This window comes from Raphanus sativus, chromosome 6, assembly GCF_000801105.2.
Source record: "Raphanus sativus cultivar WK10039 chromosome 6, ASM80110v3, whole genome shotgun sequence".
Taxonomy (NCBI): Eukaryota; Viridiplantae; Streptophyta; class Magnoliopsida; order Brassicales; family Brassicaceae; genus Raphanus; species Raphanus sativus.
In genome coordinates this window covers 48,311,334-48,326,004 of record NC_079516.1, presented here as the reverse complement: position 1 = coordinate 48,326,004, position 14,671 = coordinate 48,311,334, and the positions used below count along the sequence as shown (strand labels likewise).

The 14,671-nt window shown below is 35.5% G+C and overlaps 3 protein-coding genes across 3 annotated transcripts; 2 read left to right on the top strand and 1 right to left on the bottom strand.

Moving 5' to 3' along the window:
• Positions 1-1,927: 1,927 nt before the first annotated feature.
• Positions 1,928-4,614, top strand: LOC108807040 (protein trichome birefringence-like 37). Its single transcript, XM_018579274.2, has 5 exons — positions 1,928-2,340; positions 2,481-2,652; positions 3,685-3,866; positions 3,986-4,144; positions 4,240-4,614. Exons 1-5 carry the CDS (start codon positions 1,997-1,999, stop codon positions 4,526-4,528), a joined length of 1,146 nt encoding a protein of 381 aa, XP_018434776.1. The 5' UTR covers positions 1,928-1,996; the 3' UTR covers positions 4,529-4,614.
• A 2,533-nt stretch (positions 4,615-7,147) lies between these two features.
• On the bottom strand, positions 7,148-9,269 carry LOC108807220 (peroxidase 19). The gene is made up of 3 exons (XM_018579477.2): positions 8,919-9,269; positions 8,221-8,421; positions 7,148-7,808 (listed from the first exon to the last, which is right to left on the bottom strand). Exons 1-3 carry the CDS (start codon positions 9,183-9,185, stop codon positions 7,230-7,232), a joined length of 1,047 nt encoding a protein of 348 aa, XP_018434979.1. The 5' UTR covers positions 9,186-9,269; the 3' UTR covers positions 7,148-7,229.
• A 3,673-nt stretch (positions 9,270-12,942) lies between these two features.
• LOC108806746 (uncharacterized) lies at positions 12,943-14,483 on the top strand. Its single transcript, XM_018578932.2, has 4 exons — positions 12,943-13,407; positions 13,486-13,565; positions 13,661-13,719; positions 14,025-14,483. Exons 1-4 carry the CDS (start codon positions 13,087-13,089, stop codon positions 14,327-14,329), a joined length of 765 nt encoding a protein of 254 aa, XP_018434434.1. The 5' UTR covers positions 12,943-13,086; the 3' UTR covers positions 14,330-14,483.
• The last annotated feature ends 188 nt before the right edge of the window (positions 14,484-14,671 follow it).

The window sequence follows — 14,671 nt, the reverse complement described above, 5'->3', positions numbered from 1 at the left end:
TAATTCTTATTGGTCGAATCAAGATGGCAGGGATCACGCACCACTTCATATCCACCGTCTATGACATTTGATTCAATGGTTAGATTTAACCAATCTTGTTTTTCTTTTGTTCCTTTTATCTTCTAATAGTATATTTCTTCCTCTCTCTCAGATCTAACCAATCTCTCTATTTCTCTTTCTCCCAGATTCATCCAATTCGTTTCTTCTTTCTTCAACGCTACCCAGCTCTCTCCTTCTCTTCCGTCAATGCTACCTATCTTCTTCTCATTCTCACTCCAGCCTTCAAACCCCACTATACTACTTCTTCCTCTGTAATTCTCAAAAACAAACATGCAATATACTTCCCATTTTCTCTCTTGCACGTCGACATCTGCTCACCTTTTTCGATTGAGTTCCTGAAACTCCCGTCACAAATCCCGTGCTCGGCGAATGGTTCTCGCCACGCCAAAACTCCACTGTCACAGCTGCTTGAGATTTTGGTTGGAGAAGAGCCGATCTAGGAAGAGGAAGAAGAAGAGGAGCGAGAGGAAGAAAGAATCGGTGGTGCTCACCGTCAACTCGAAGCAAAGAAGCGGCGCGGCGGAGAAGATGATGAACAATTTTTTTAGGTTTAGCTCTTTTTGGTTTATTCTTTTTTTTTTTAATAATTTGTTTTAGCTTTTGTAATTAATTTGATTTAGTCAGTAAATGGTTTAATTTGTAAACTGACATTAATCTATAAATAATTTGTTTTCGTAAATCAGTTTATTATATATAAAAAATTAGTATAGCATTCATATTTTATATTCGACCACAACAAAAAGCATAAATACTTTATATTTTTATTCATAATTTATTTTGGGATTTGTGATTTTATTATTTGAAAATAAAACATTTTTTACTATTAAGAATATGGTTTTTCGTGGCTAAAATAGCTACAAAGATCATTTGCTGCTATTTGTGGATATTAGCTACAAATATCATTTGTGGCTATGTCGTAGAAAGAAAGCCACAAAGAGCAGCATTCAACTGATATCCACAAGCTCATACTCAACGAATTATATTTGTGGCTATTTGTAGTTATAAGTCAAATAGCCACAAAAACCAATCAATAGCCACAAAATTTATAGTGGCTATTACCAGATTTTCTTGTAGTGATAATACAGTTGACAAGAATCTATCCCATATTTGTTAAGTTCATTAAAGTAAAAACAAATCAATTACAGTCAGTGATAATCCATAATATCTCCACCCAAGAATCTACTCACTCCCTACTGTACTTAGGCCTGAAGAAAAATATCTGAACCAAAAAATTAAACTGGAATCGGATCGAAATATCTGAAACCAGAACCGAACCAATACCCTCAAATGTTCAAATAATTTCTATATTTGTATATCCAAAATAATCAAACCGAATCGAAAACCAAACGAGTAACCCAAAAATATAAAAGTATTTTTTATATATAGATATAACATAACTAAATACATATTTATAATTTAAAAACCTATTAGAAGTATCCAAAAATATATTTTTTTAAAAACCAAATTATTATAAAGTATCTAAATTATCCGAAAGTATCCAAAAGTATCCGGATATTTTTATCTAAAATATCCAAAGTAATTTGTAATTTTCCAAGATTTTAATCTTAAATATTATTCGACATTTTATCCAAAATACTCGATATTTAACCCAAATTATCGAACTATCCTAATTACCCAAAATAACCGCATCAGAACCAAATGAGAACCAAATTTTTTTCGAGTATTCTCTGATTCCTAGTTTTACTATCTGAACTGAACCTGAAACTACTCAAACCAAAAAGAACCGAAAATAAGTTAAATAGTTAATGGATCTACTAATCCCCTATCCCAACTACCCGATGTCCGAAATAACCAACCTAGAATGCCCATGCCTAAGTGTACTTATGTATAAGTATATATATATGTATATACAAACATAATTCCATCACAAAGCTTCTTCAAAATAAAAAACCCACATCTTATTTTTCTTTGAAAGATGAGTTGCAAACTCATCTCTCTTCTCCTTCTCCCACTCCTCATACTCACAATCTTGTCCGAGGCCGACAAGGCCTTGGCTTCCGACAAGAAACCCCAAGTGAGCGACCGCAATATGACTTCGTTGGCTCCCGCCGAAGAAGGAAAAGCGACGTTGAAAGGAAGGAAACAAACGTCTGGTTGTAACTTGTTTCAAGGGAAATGGGTTTTCAATGCTTCTTACCCATTTTATGATTCGTCCACGTGCCCTTTCATTGGCGGCGAGTTTGACTGTCTCAAATTCGGCCGGCCAGACAAACAGTTCCTCAAGTACTCTTGGCAACCTGATTCATGCACCATCCCAAGGTATGTAACATCAAAGTATATGTTAAGGCCATACTTTGGACATGTTTTTGCCGTTTTTCCACACGCGTACTGCGTACATGCATACAATTAGTAAAATCATGATGATAATGATAAGTTATGTATGTGAATTATAAACGAAGGTTCGATGGAGAAGCTTTTCTGAATGAATGGAGAGGGAAACGAGTGATGTTCGTGGGTGACTCACTGAGTGTAAACATGTGGGAATCGTTGGGATGTATGATCCATGCGTCGGTACCAGGCATCGCGACCAATTTTCTCAGACGTACCCCACTCTCCTCTCTCACTTTCCAGGTCTCTTTCTACTCTTCTTTTTCCTGTATTATAATTTTTTAAAATGGGTCTTTGGATACAAACAAAATCTAATAATTCATCATCACGAGGAAGACTTGTCAATTTTAGTGAATCAAGTTGGTCACGGGCTAATATATTATACAATATTTTCATTTTTAAAAGAATTGTCGAATTGTGCTTTTGGTAATTTTAATTTTAATTTTGTGCAAACGCTTGACATCCAAGGTATTATGATTTAATCTGCCTTACTGCCTAGTTGCTCATACAAATACATAATTTAAAACTATGAATTAATGACAAAAAGAGGTACGAGAAAACGTATAGTTTTTAATTTTTACAAACAAACAATTGATTTTCCTTTTCTGTAAAGAGACGTTTCTTAAGAAAGTTGTACATTTTGATGTAGACGCATGCGTCCACTTTATATATATTGGTCTATATGATTTATGCTTCGATATATTACTTATCTCAGTGAAAACATATTATAGTCCAAAATATTGGCTTATTATAACTTTTCTTACCCATTTGTCAAAAAAAATTGAAAACTAAGTATATTAACGACAAACCTTTACCTATGTCTATGTGACGTTAAATCCTTTATTAAAAAACATTAACAGCCGATATGGAAAAAGACGTAACAAACATTAACAGCCTTTGTTTCTAGGGTTGACTTAAGAGTTTTGGGAATTTCTCTCTTCTAGTTGTTTTAAACAAATTTAGATCATAAAAAATATATACATAACTGGAAAAGAACAAAAAAAAAGAGAGCATGGCAGGGAGAGAATGGAAGTAGGTAGTAGGAGACCTGACAGCTAATGACAACTGATAAACCACTTTAATTTGTTTTCTTCAGCTTATATTTTTAAACATTGGAAAACATGTTACATAACAAAAAGTTGGACCCGGAAAAATGTTTGCATTCTATGTCTAACTGATCATCGTCTATATATTGTGTAGAAACAATTGAGTATATATTCATATATAGTGAAAAGTATTAGAATGTCTCAATCTTTTTAAGACGATTAAAAACAGGAATATGGAGTTACGTTATACCTATACCGAACACCATACCTAGTGGATATCTCCAAAGAAAAGGTAGGGAATGTGCTTAACCTTGGAACCATCGAAAGTGGTGCTGGTGTTTGGAAAGACGTGGACATCCTTGTGTTCAATTCTTGGCACTGGTGGGTTCACAAAGGAGTAAAATCCCAAGGGTTCGTTCCATATATCCGACACTCATATATATAATATATGATCTAGTTTGAGATTAAGTCTTACGACATGTTCCAACCAAATCATCTTCTCTTCTTCTATTGTTGTTGTTGTTAATCAGGTGGGATTTTATAAGAAATGGAACTTCACTGATAAGAGACATGAACCGTCTTGATGCTTTTAACTTAGGACTCACCACTTGGGCTCAATGGGTTGATCAAAATATTGATACTTCACAAACCCGAGTTTTCTTCCAAGGCATTTCTCCTACTCACTATGTGTAAGTTCATTATACATAATATATACATACATTTGGTATGAAAATTTCTGTTTTAGGTAAAATATATTGACTTGTTTATGTGGGATCTTTAATAGAGGAAAGGAATGGAATGAGCCGAAGAAGAATTGCAACGGGCAGATGCAACCGTTGACCGGGTCAACCTACCCGGGAGGTTCACTTCCTGCCGCAAGCATTGTATCACGAGTGTTGAGCTCCATGAAGACACCCGTTTACCTACTCGACATCACAACTCTGTCTCAACTAAGAAAAGATGCCCATCCATCTACTTATGGAGGCAATGGTAAGACCGATTGCAGCCACTGGTGCCTTCCTGGCTTGCCTGATACTTGGAACCAGCTTCTCTATGCAGCTCTTTCAATGTGAAGAACTTGACTCGATACACACTTGCATAGTGCGTGTCTACTATATTCTTGGAAGTCTAAAGGAAATAGGGAACGACTTACAATTTACTTGGAAGATATACAAACTATTGTTTTGATCTCAAAGTATGAACTCAATAGATCAATAAGAATAACTCACAAAGATCTCTCTAAAATTTTTAGCAAAAAAAAAAAAAAAAAAATCTTTTTTTTTTTTTTTTTGAAAAAGGGCTTTCAATTAAAATGCATAAGAAAATACAAGTATGAGTTTTAACTCATAAGATTGGAAAAGTTTGCAACAAGCATAGAGTTAAAGAACTCTAGAGAAAGATTCACAATTGAATCCTAGAAAGACAGAAATAGAAAGACACTAACTAGTGGTTGTGGTTCCCTCGGCCGCGACGACCTCTTTTACCTCTTCCACTAACATTTGTCCATTCCATATCTTGAAATTTTTGTGTTGGTTTAATTTCCCTTCCACCTCTAGTTAAGTTATAACCAGAAGACTCTCCAACCACATCAAAACCAGCTCCTTTTCCATAAGTAACCGGAATCTCCGACTCTCTATAGAATTGTTGTTGATTGTGGGTGGGAGGAGTGGTAGGGTCAATTTGATGCTCATTTGCAGAAAAACCAGGTTCTTCCACAATGATAGATTGTGATGGAATATCTTCCATAATAGGTGAATGAGAGGGAGCAACATTTGTAGCTTCTAACATAGGGATAGTGACATCAATCTCTGAGCAAGAAGTAGAATATACCTCATGCGAATCTGTAAAGGGAATGACAGCTGCAACCTCGGAAGGTGTAGTGGTCAAAGACTTTTCTGGAGTGTTAAGTGCCTGTTGGGTAGAGAGCGAGGCCGAACATGGCTCCAAATTTTCCATAAGTGTACTAAAAGAATTCTGTGCCAAATGAACTATATTCACCACTGGAATCTCATTGTTTGTAACATGAGGTTTCTTAGTAACAGGAACAGAATCATGAGGCTTAGGAGGTAGTAGACACCTTTTCTCTTTATGGCCAAGTGCTCCACATCTATCACAAGCACTAGGAATCCAAGAATACTCAACCTCTACTAAAAAGATATTGCCTTGCTTGTCATCAAGCGCAATTAGCTTCAGAAATGGCTTATCTAGCTCAACTTCAACTAAAATTTTTGCTTCTCCCATATTTGCTGGATCTAAGCGAGGCTTGTGCGTAAGCATTGGTTCTCCCAAACCCGATGCTATGTGACTAATGCCTAACCTAGAAAAACATGAATCTGGGATATTCTTGAGGTTGACCCACACTGGTAAGGTAGAGATCTCCGGGGTTTTGAAAGAGGTTACCGGATTCCAAGGAGACACAAAGAGAAGACAATCATCAACATGCCACACACCTCGCTGGATAACCCATTTACGAGTATTTTCATGAGGGATATGGAACAAAAACGAAGAGTCCCCCAACTTCCGGCAGGATATCCTACATTCTCGACCCCATAACCTATTCAACACTGCATGAATAAGACCTCCAGGCGGGCTAGAACACCTATGAAACTGTCCTACAACATATTCTTCCTTATTCTCAGGTCCTAGCTTAAGTACCTTAGAGGGGATTGTCACTTGAGGAGTTCCATCAAGTCGGTATGTCGGCTCAGTAGCACGAAACAAGTTTCTAGAAGATTGGTTCATTCGGGCAGCCCATGGAAACCGAAGGCTACCATCTTCCTTGAGAGCCGGAGGTGGGATTTTATCTACCGGCATTTGCGTCACTGATTTCTTAGGAAATGTCACATGACCCTTCTTCTTGGGACCGTTGACAATAGCTTCACCAATGGACGGCCAGAATGAATCTATTTGACTTTGTAGTCTCTCTGTAACTTGGAACCTTGGAGTTGCAGGTTCCGGTGGAGTCGGTGGTGGCGTGAAATGAAGTGGCTTTGACCACGCACCCAAGGAGGGAACAAAGGTGGGACCTTCATCTGAATCGTCATCACCCGCTTCTTCATCAGTCTCATGCTCATCAGCTGCTTCTTCACCAATCTCGTTATCACCCGCTTCTTCTACGGTGTTAACAACACTGGCAGGAGTGACACTGACAGGCCCAGAGGCAGGAGGAAGAATGATGGCCGGAGGAGGAGCTTCTTCATGGATCTCGTGGCGGAATTGGTCAATTAATTCCGTCGGTGGAAGAGTCATTGGATCTTTGAACTGGGGAGAGAAAGAGGCTTCAGTCGAGTCTGGAAATTCGACGGAGGCCAGAGTCGACGGTTGTGCCGTCGATTTGATGCAGAGAAAACGAAGACTTGAGGTTCGCCGCGAGAGAAAAAAAAAAGGGGAGACGCGCGTGTTCCTAACGCGCTTTTACTTTACTTTTTAAAAAAAAAGATCTTTCTAAATAATTCTCTAAAAAAACTTAAGTTCTCACAAAGATCTCTCAAAATTCATAAGTGATATCCCAAACCAATATCTCCTTATATAGATTTTTAAGTGTGTGAACTTTCTCATATTAACACTTTTGTAACATGACCAAAAACATAAATATGCGTTATTTATCTAAATCACTTTGTTCATATATAACTTAACTGAATTTACGGGTGCTTTCGAAAAGTACATTATATACTCTGAACGAAACAATCAAGAAACTTCTGAAAAGAACTAAAGACATATCAAGATCGAGACAAAAAGCACACACGAAACCAAACAAAAATAAGTATAAAAGATCTATAAAAAGAAACGGCAATCCTTTCGTATCTCCCCATGTTTTCTCCCTCTCTTTACACCAATAGAACCCATCTTATCCATAGCGTCCCCAAACGCCTTGAGAAACCTCTGCTTATCTCTAGCCATCTCAACTGCAATGGGCTTCGTCCTCGGGTCAAGAAACAAGGCTTGGTCCGACCCGAGAAGGCCCATGTTACTTCCTAGACCTCTGTAATACCCGTTGTCGAACGCAAACGGAGTTGTGGCGTCGAGGGGAAGGGTGGCACGGGAGCTTCTGCCGGAGGAAGGGCAATACATACGGAGCTCCTTCAGTAATCTTGTGTTGAGATTCAGGTCGGGTCGTTTTGTGCCTTTGAAGTCGTAGAGGCGATCAACGAAACTCTTGCAGTGGGCGAAGCCGATTGTGTGGGAGCCAGAAAGGACTACGAGGTCCTCTACCGTTAGTCCTTTTGACGCGAAGAGCTTGATGAGTTGATCCACCGTGGAGTTTGATCGAGGGATGTTAGGAGGGACGTTCGTTGCCGTCGATATTTTGCCGTCCCACCTTCCTTTTTTCACTTGATAGTACGGTCCACCTGCCTATTTGAAATCAAAACGAAGCACTAATTAGTGTCACGTACATCCATGATGAATCAAAATCAAAGAAACTAAGAAGTTGAACCAAAGCCAAGGTTTGGACTCATATTGTTTAAATAGACTATATGAGAAACAGTAAAACCATACTCAAAGTATAAATCATATGTTTAGTTAATTTATACATCAAATTTATCACTGTACAAATAAATACACAAACTTCAAACAAATTCAAATACCATATATTTTATTTATTTTTTTCAGCGAAATCATATATCAATTGTCAAATAATTAATTATCATGATGTATATCTAAGCCTATTTCCTATGTTTTGATCCGGTCTTAAAACTCCAAGATTCGGTTTAGCAGACTATTATATCAATATATAATTTAAGATTGTGATTGAAGTTGGGATTACCAGGTGGATGAAATCTCGGGCAGCGATGGCGAGAATATCAGAGCAAGAGACACGAGAAGGGCAATGAGACTCAACCAATGCCTTTGCCTTTGTGATACTCTCAAATCCTTCTTCTCTCAATTCCTTATTTTCAACTGCCTCTCTTTCGGCTAGTTTCTTGCCTCCCTTTTTGGTTTCTATCAATATCGACCCGTCACAACCCTTCAAAATTCTAAATTTTTAGCTTATGTTGAGTAGCCATCAAAAAATTTATATACGTTTGTGTGCATGTGATGTGTATTGCTAAACAAACAGGACAGACAGACCAACATATATTTTAGGTTGTTGTTAAAGTGCAACGAATCTTGGCATCTTTTGCTAAAATGCGCTACGCTGGATACACGACAAATTTTTGTCGGGACTGTTTCCATTTTATGTGTTTTATTATTTTCCAAAATTTATGTGTTTACTATTTTCCCATAGGCGTTTTGACTTTGCTTATAACTATTGAGGTATAATGAGATGATGCATTGATTTTTTTTTTTTTTTTTGTAAGCTGATGCATTGAAATTTGACCATTAGTAACGTGAAAAATGCGTTTTTTGTGAAAAGGCGTTTTTGTGAAAATAACGTGAAAATGCTTTTGCTGTCACTGTTTTCGTGCAATGGAGTGCGAAGAAAGTGAATGCAATACTCAAATTTTGGTAAAAATATTTGACCTCAACAAAGCAGTCGTGGAAGAAGAGGCGAATAGTGGCAGGGGCGGAGACGGGTGCTTCTTTGAACCGCTGGGAAGTGACGGAGCCTACAAGACTTTCGAGCTGAGGACATTTCTTGGAGTAGTAATCAACGGATAGCTCTCTGTGGCGGTGGCGAGGCAGTGCCGGGGGATGCGAGGCTGTGGGTTTAGCTGGAGAAATTGGAAATGTGGAGATGAGGAAGAGAAAACGGAATATTAAGGAGGAAGTAAGAGATAAGACATGCATGGTGGTTTGGTCTTTGTGTTGGATAATGTGAGTCTGGACAAACTACTATATAGTTTACAGTTTCTGTAATGAGTTAAGGAAAAAAAATCCAAGTCAGAGCTAAGAAAAATGACAAAATATATATTTATAATAAACATAAATATTTTTGTGAGATAAAAAGAGAGTGGTAGTAGTTTATTAACGGATTTGTTATTTTTATTCAAAAATATGTTGTAAAAATTAATAAACAAATATAATGAAATATTATTTGGTGTTAATTTACTTTACATAACTTTCCAAGCTTGGATACGACCAAAAGTAAATATAACGGATTGATATCCAAAACAATCTTCACTTTAATCAAAACATTTCATAATCATAAAATCAATCATCTTGAATGCCACAATACAAACACTACATTTTGAAACTGGATAAACTCCTCTTACCAAATACCAAAAGATTGTATAGGTATTACACAAAGAAACGATATGATCTACTAGGAAAATGTAATTAATAAATATATGTAGATATAATTTTATAATAGAATAATGTATTTAATTTAAAATCTTACAAAACGGTGTAGTCTATGTTTATGTTTTTATAAAAAATATTAAATACGTTTATGAAGAGAATTTTTTCTAACCATGTCTTAAGAGAACTATGGATTATGTTTTAATACATCGACAATTATTTGCAGTGTTCTATAAAAAAATGTCTAACGCTCAGAGAACGCATCATTACGCATTCTACTCAAAAGATGTGTAAAGTTAATAACCCATGATTGCTTCCTCATATATGCAGAACAAATGGAATCGTAAAAATCCATGTGCTTACACATAAAGAATAAACTCCTGAAACCATAATTCAAAAGTTTCCTACTGCCGCTAAAACCTAATTTTAATTTAGTTTTTTTCTCTTTAGTATTCAAACCAAGTTTTGTCCGAAAGTCAGACCGGTATCCATATTAAACGTACTTCTATAATAATAAACTGACTTCTATAAATATTCGAACCTGCATTTACATTGAAAAACTTGGTTAGAAAAACTGAAATGTATTATTGGTTCATAATTGTTATATAAGAGACTGGACTCAAGATTGATAGATAGGGTCACATGAACATGTTAGAAGATTCCAAACACTCACGGGCGCGATGAAGCGAAACATTGGGGCAAAGATTCTGTTTTGAGTTTTTGACTAAACAAAATTTGTGACTAGCTAGATCATATTTTTTTTTTGTAATTGCTGCTATTACAGATCTGAACTCTGCAAAAAAAAAAACGCATAGAAAATGTACAGTTTATAATATTTTATCTTTTTTTTTTGGTAAAATAATCTTTTATACTAGATTTTGATCCGTGCTTCGAAAGCGCGGATTTCTTTGGTTATAAACAATTTTGATAGGAATTAATAATATGGATTTTGTATACTATGGTGTTATGAATTTGTATTATATTTAATAAGGAAATTTGTTTAAAATTATATGTAATTCTTTTTTAAACCTAGGTTTTTTATCTAGATTCAAAAAAAAACAAATCGAAACAGATTCACAAATACATGTTTAGTTTTGGTCCATGTCAAGGAAAAGTACATATTGAATATTTTTCAGGACCAGGCAGATCTTGATTCGATCCGGATCTTACCTACAAATCTGACCGGTATCTAAAGTACCTAATTTTTTTTGTGTATTTTATGTATATTTAGATATTTCTGATATGTTTTCAGTGTTACAAATATTTTTTTTCATTTTTGGGTTTGGGTTTTCGGTTATAATTTCGGATTTCAGGTAAAATTTCAATTTTTAAGATATATTTCGTGTACTCGGAGAAAAGTTTGGGTGTTTTCCAGTTCTTCGGGTTAGATTTCAAGAAAATTTTGGGGTTTTCGAGTATTTGAATATATTTTGGGTATTTGTTGGGGTTTTAGATATTTTCGGGTTTTGATAATTTTTGTGTTTTGAGGTAGGTAGCTCTGGTCTTTTTCGAGTCATAAATATTTTAACCGACCCCGACCACCCAAAAACTACATAAATTTTCGTTGTATTTGAATTTTGGATCCAAACCGATCCAGATTCTATAAGAACCGATCCAAATCTGAACCAAATTTTTTTAACTATGTAATAGGATTCCAATGTTTAGAATCCAAATAACCCATTTAGAAAGGAACAGATCCGAAGACTCAGAATGCCCACATCTACTTTCTTTCGCTATATTTTGTATGAATTTTATAAAGATTATAGTCGTTGAGTTTTATATTAAATAACAAATATTTGATTTTCATAGGAGAATTAAATATTTGAGAGATAAGACGAAGCAGAACAAATGCTCTATAATATGTTGTATCATACAATGTTCTGATGCATATGCTATTTTATATTAATATTTGATGTGTTAAGATTTTATTATGAATCGGTATAGGTTCGTTGGTTGTTTGATTAATTATTTGATTTTCATTAACATTGTAAGGAGAAGCAAATAACCATAAATCGGTAACTATAATTATACTATCATATAGTTATAGTTAGAGAAATTTAAGGGAGGACAATCAATAATAACTGTCTAATGAAAAAGTCTAAAACAACATGCCTAAGTCGACTTTTCAAGACTATTTTCCTTTTAATAGTATAGATTTGGTAATTTCTATCAATGCATTAAATTTTTGTTACAATATTTAGAATATATTACATACGTATGAAAATTATCAAATATAGACATTACCAGGGGCGGAGGCATCTTAAAGGGAGTGGGATCAGCTGACCCACTTGATTTTAATTATGTAAAGTGTTTTATCCAAATTTACAGTATTGACTCCTGTACAGATTTCCAATGACTCCTATGTTTTGAAATGTTCTTGTTACTCCAACTAAAAAAAACTATTTTATCATTTTAGTTTTAAATAAACTCAAATAAGTAATTTTAGCTGCATAAAGTAGTTTCTAAATAAAATAAAATATCATGTATTTATATTTATTTCCCTTCTGTTTATAGATTAAAATTAAAATTAATGGTATGTATTTATCTTTTCAGATAAATTATCATAGTTTTGATGATTTCATATATATATTTAAGAAACTATCCTTTGATTCAGATTCATAGCTTTGGTGATTTTAAATATATTAAAAAATTATCCTTTCATTCAGATTTTAATATTATAAAAATGGGTAAAATAATAACATATATAAATGTCAATAGATGATATTTCAATATCAGTTTATTTAAACTAAATTGTCAATTCTAATTATAAAATTGTAACTCCAAATCAGTTTTAACTTTTCAATAATAGTAAAAAAAATTAAGTTTTAAAATCATATATGATTATAATCAAAATATTATTTTATATATTATTGTTTTAGTATTTTTAAATATAAGACCGACCCCGGATAAATAAATTTCTGGCTCTTCCACTGGACATTACTGTAACGCTTTTGGTGATGAGGAGTATGTACGAAAGTCTTTTCAGAGAAATAGTTTGGTCATATACATTTTCTCTTGAATGTGAAGTTTATAAGGTTCTCTTTCTTGATGAGATATGATGTGAAACCTTCATATACATATTGGTAAATCGACTGTACCTGTGTTCCATGGTTCGTGTCAAGACAGAGACAGCTCCAAGCCATCTGGTTTTGTTAGTGAGTAGAGTTCACACCACTGAGAGGTCAGGTCTAGTAGCAGAATATCTGGACTCTAAACCAGCCCATTAAGTTTGGGCCGGAAAGAGCTTTGTTCTAAACCGGTCGAACCAACTTAACCCGCGAAATCACGAACCGATTCGGTCAGGGTTGTAAAACAAAGCAACGAACGACTAACGAGTAATCGAGATCCTAAACAGTCGACTCTCTTCGTCGTTGTCGGACATACATAGATCTTCTACCACACAACGTGTTCGACGAAATTCCTCTGAGAAGCTCCTTAGAACTCACCGATCATGAAACTTAGGCGAATCCTGGGTTCCGTTTCGAGTCTCGCTACAGAGAAGCTCTCTTCGTCTTCGTATTCTTCCCGTTGCCCGTCGAGACAGATCTTCACGGCGCGGTCGGCATCATCTTCTTCGCAACGAAATGCCGGAAGTAACCACTCAGAAGCGTTACCCGGGAACCACGTCAAATGGGCATCGCTTGGTTCAGTCAGAAACTCGAGATTCGCGTCCGGGTTCTCACCGTTGAAGCCGAAACCGTTGGATTCGATCATGGATTTGGATAGAGCCAAGACCAAATCGCCGGAGGAGCTCACTTCGATCTGGGACGATGTAAATTTCACCCTCTCTGCTCTAAAGATTCAGTCTTCTGTTGTCTTTCAAATTTGCTGATGAATTTCAATTTGGCAGTATCACTTGGGACGAGGGCATATTGGAATCACTATGAAAGCTCAGCTTTATCGTTTGTTGGAGCAACGAGCAGCTGAGTGGTAGTAACATCACCATCAGCTTTGTTCTTGTCGGCATAAATCTTTGTTTTTGTGTTTGGTCTTGATTTGTTCTTATTTGATGTTGTAATTGCCAGCCGATACTTTGTCATTCCGTTGTGGAGAGGAAATGGTTACATTACAATGTTTGCTCAAGGTTTGTTCTAGCTTTTTATCTCGGAGTTCAAGTCAAACTAGGTTGATATTAGCATTGGTCGAGATGGTTAGTGATATTAGCAATGGACGACGAGATGGTTAGTGATATTATCAATGTTTTTTTTTACTCAAAAGACATTCTCTTACTTATGTCTGATTAGTGAGGACAAATATTAGGAGACTATTGTTCATCCAGTATGGTGCCATGTGACACTGAATCTTTACTAGATGTAGCATATGGCTTTGGACTTGACTAAAATTTAGTGCAGCATATCTTCTATTAAATCATCAATGTTGTTGTGGCAGTTGAAGCGCCACACATGATTTTCACTGGTCTCGAAGACTACAAAGCGAGAGGAACTGAAGCGGCTCCTTACTTGACAAGCAAATTTTACACTGAGCTTTCAGAGACGAAAGACTTGGTGTTTATCCGAGGCGATGTTGTGTTCACAAGCAAGCTCACAGACGAGGAGGGGAAATGGCTGATGGAGACGGCTCAGTCGTTTTACTTGAACGACAATCGGTACAAACTGCTCGAGCGGTTCAACAAACATACTCATGAGTTTGAGTTCAAGGATGTGTTACAAGCTCTGGATATGCCTGTCCTCTGATTTGGTTAAAAATCAGGACTAAAACTTCTCTGTTTTTCTTTCTTTATGAGATATCATTGTATTAGAATTGCTTGTGGGAATATTAAATTTCCAGAGATTTTGCTCTTAAATAAACGCGCTCTTGAATGAACAATTCGAAAATGTGATGTTCTTTTTGGTGGTGTACTGAAAAAGTTTAAAGCGATTTATATTAAAATAACAGATTACATATTATTTATATGAGTTTTAAAATATTTTAATATAATATTATTGAATTTTTAAACTTAAAAATGTATTTTTTTTTGAATTTGACTGTTATTAAAAATAGTAAAGATAATAGATTTTAAGAACTTGTGATGATTT

Coding starts and splice junctions, on each gene's coding strand:
- LOC108806746 (XM_018578932.2), top strand. CDS start 13,087: ATGAAACTTAGGCGAATCCTGGGTTCCGTTTCGAGTCTCGCTACAGAG. Junction 13,408..13,485: donor TCACTTCGATCTGGGACGAT/GTAAATTTCACC, acceptor TCAATTTGGCAG/TATCACTTGGGACGAGGGCA. Junction 13,566..13,660: donor GAGCAACGAGCAGCTGAGTG/GTAGTAACATCA, acceptor TGTAATTGCCAG/CCGATACTTTGTCATTCCGT.
- LOC108807220 (XM_018579477.2), bottom strand. CDS start 9,185: ATGCATGTCTTATCTCTTACTTCCTCCTTAATATTCCGTTTTCTCTTC. Junction 8,422..8,918: donor TCCACGACTGCTTTGTTGAG/GTCAAATATTTT, acceptor AGAATTTTGAAG/GGTTGTGACGGGTCGATATT. Junction 7,809..8,220: donor CCCGAGATTTCATCCACCTG/GTAATCCCAACT, acceptor GATTTCAAATAG/GCAGGTGGACCGTACTATCA.
- LOC108807040 (XM_018579274.2), top strand. CDS start 1,997: ATGAGTTGCAAACTCATCTCTCTTCTCCTTCTCCCACTCCTCATACTC. Junction 3,867..3,985: donor AAAGGAGTAAAATCCCAAGG/GTTCGTTCCATA, acceptor GTTGTTAATCAG/GTGGGATTTTATAAGAAATG. Junction 4,145..4,239: donor ATTTCTCCTACTCACTATGT/GTAAGTTCATTA, acceptor GATCTTTAATAG/AGGAAAGGAATGGAATGAGC.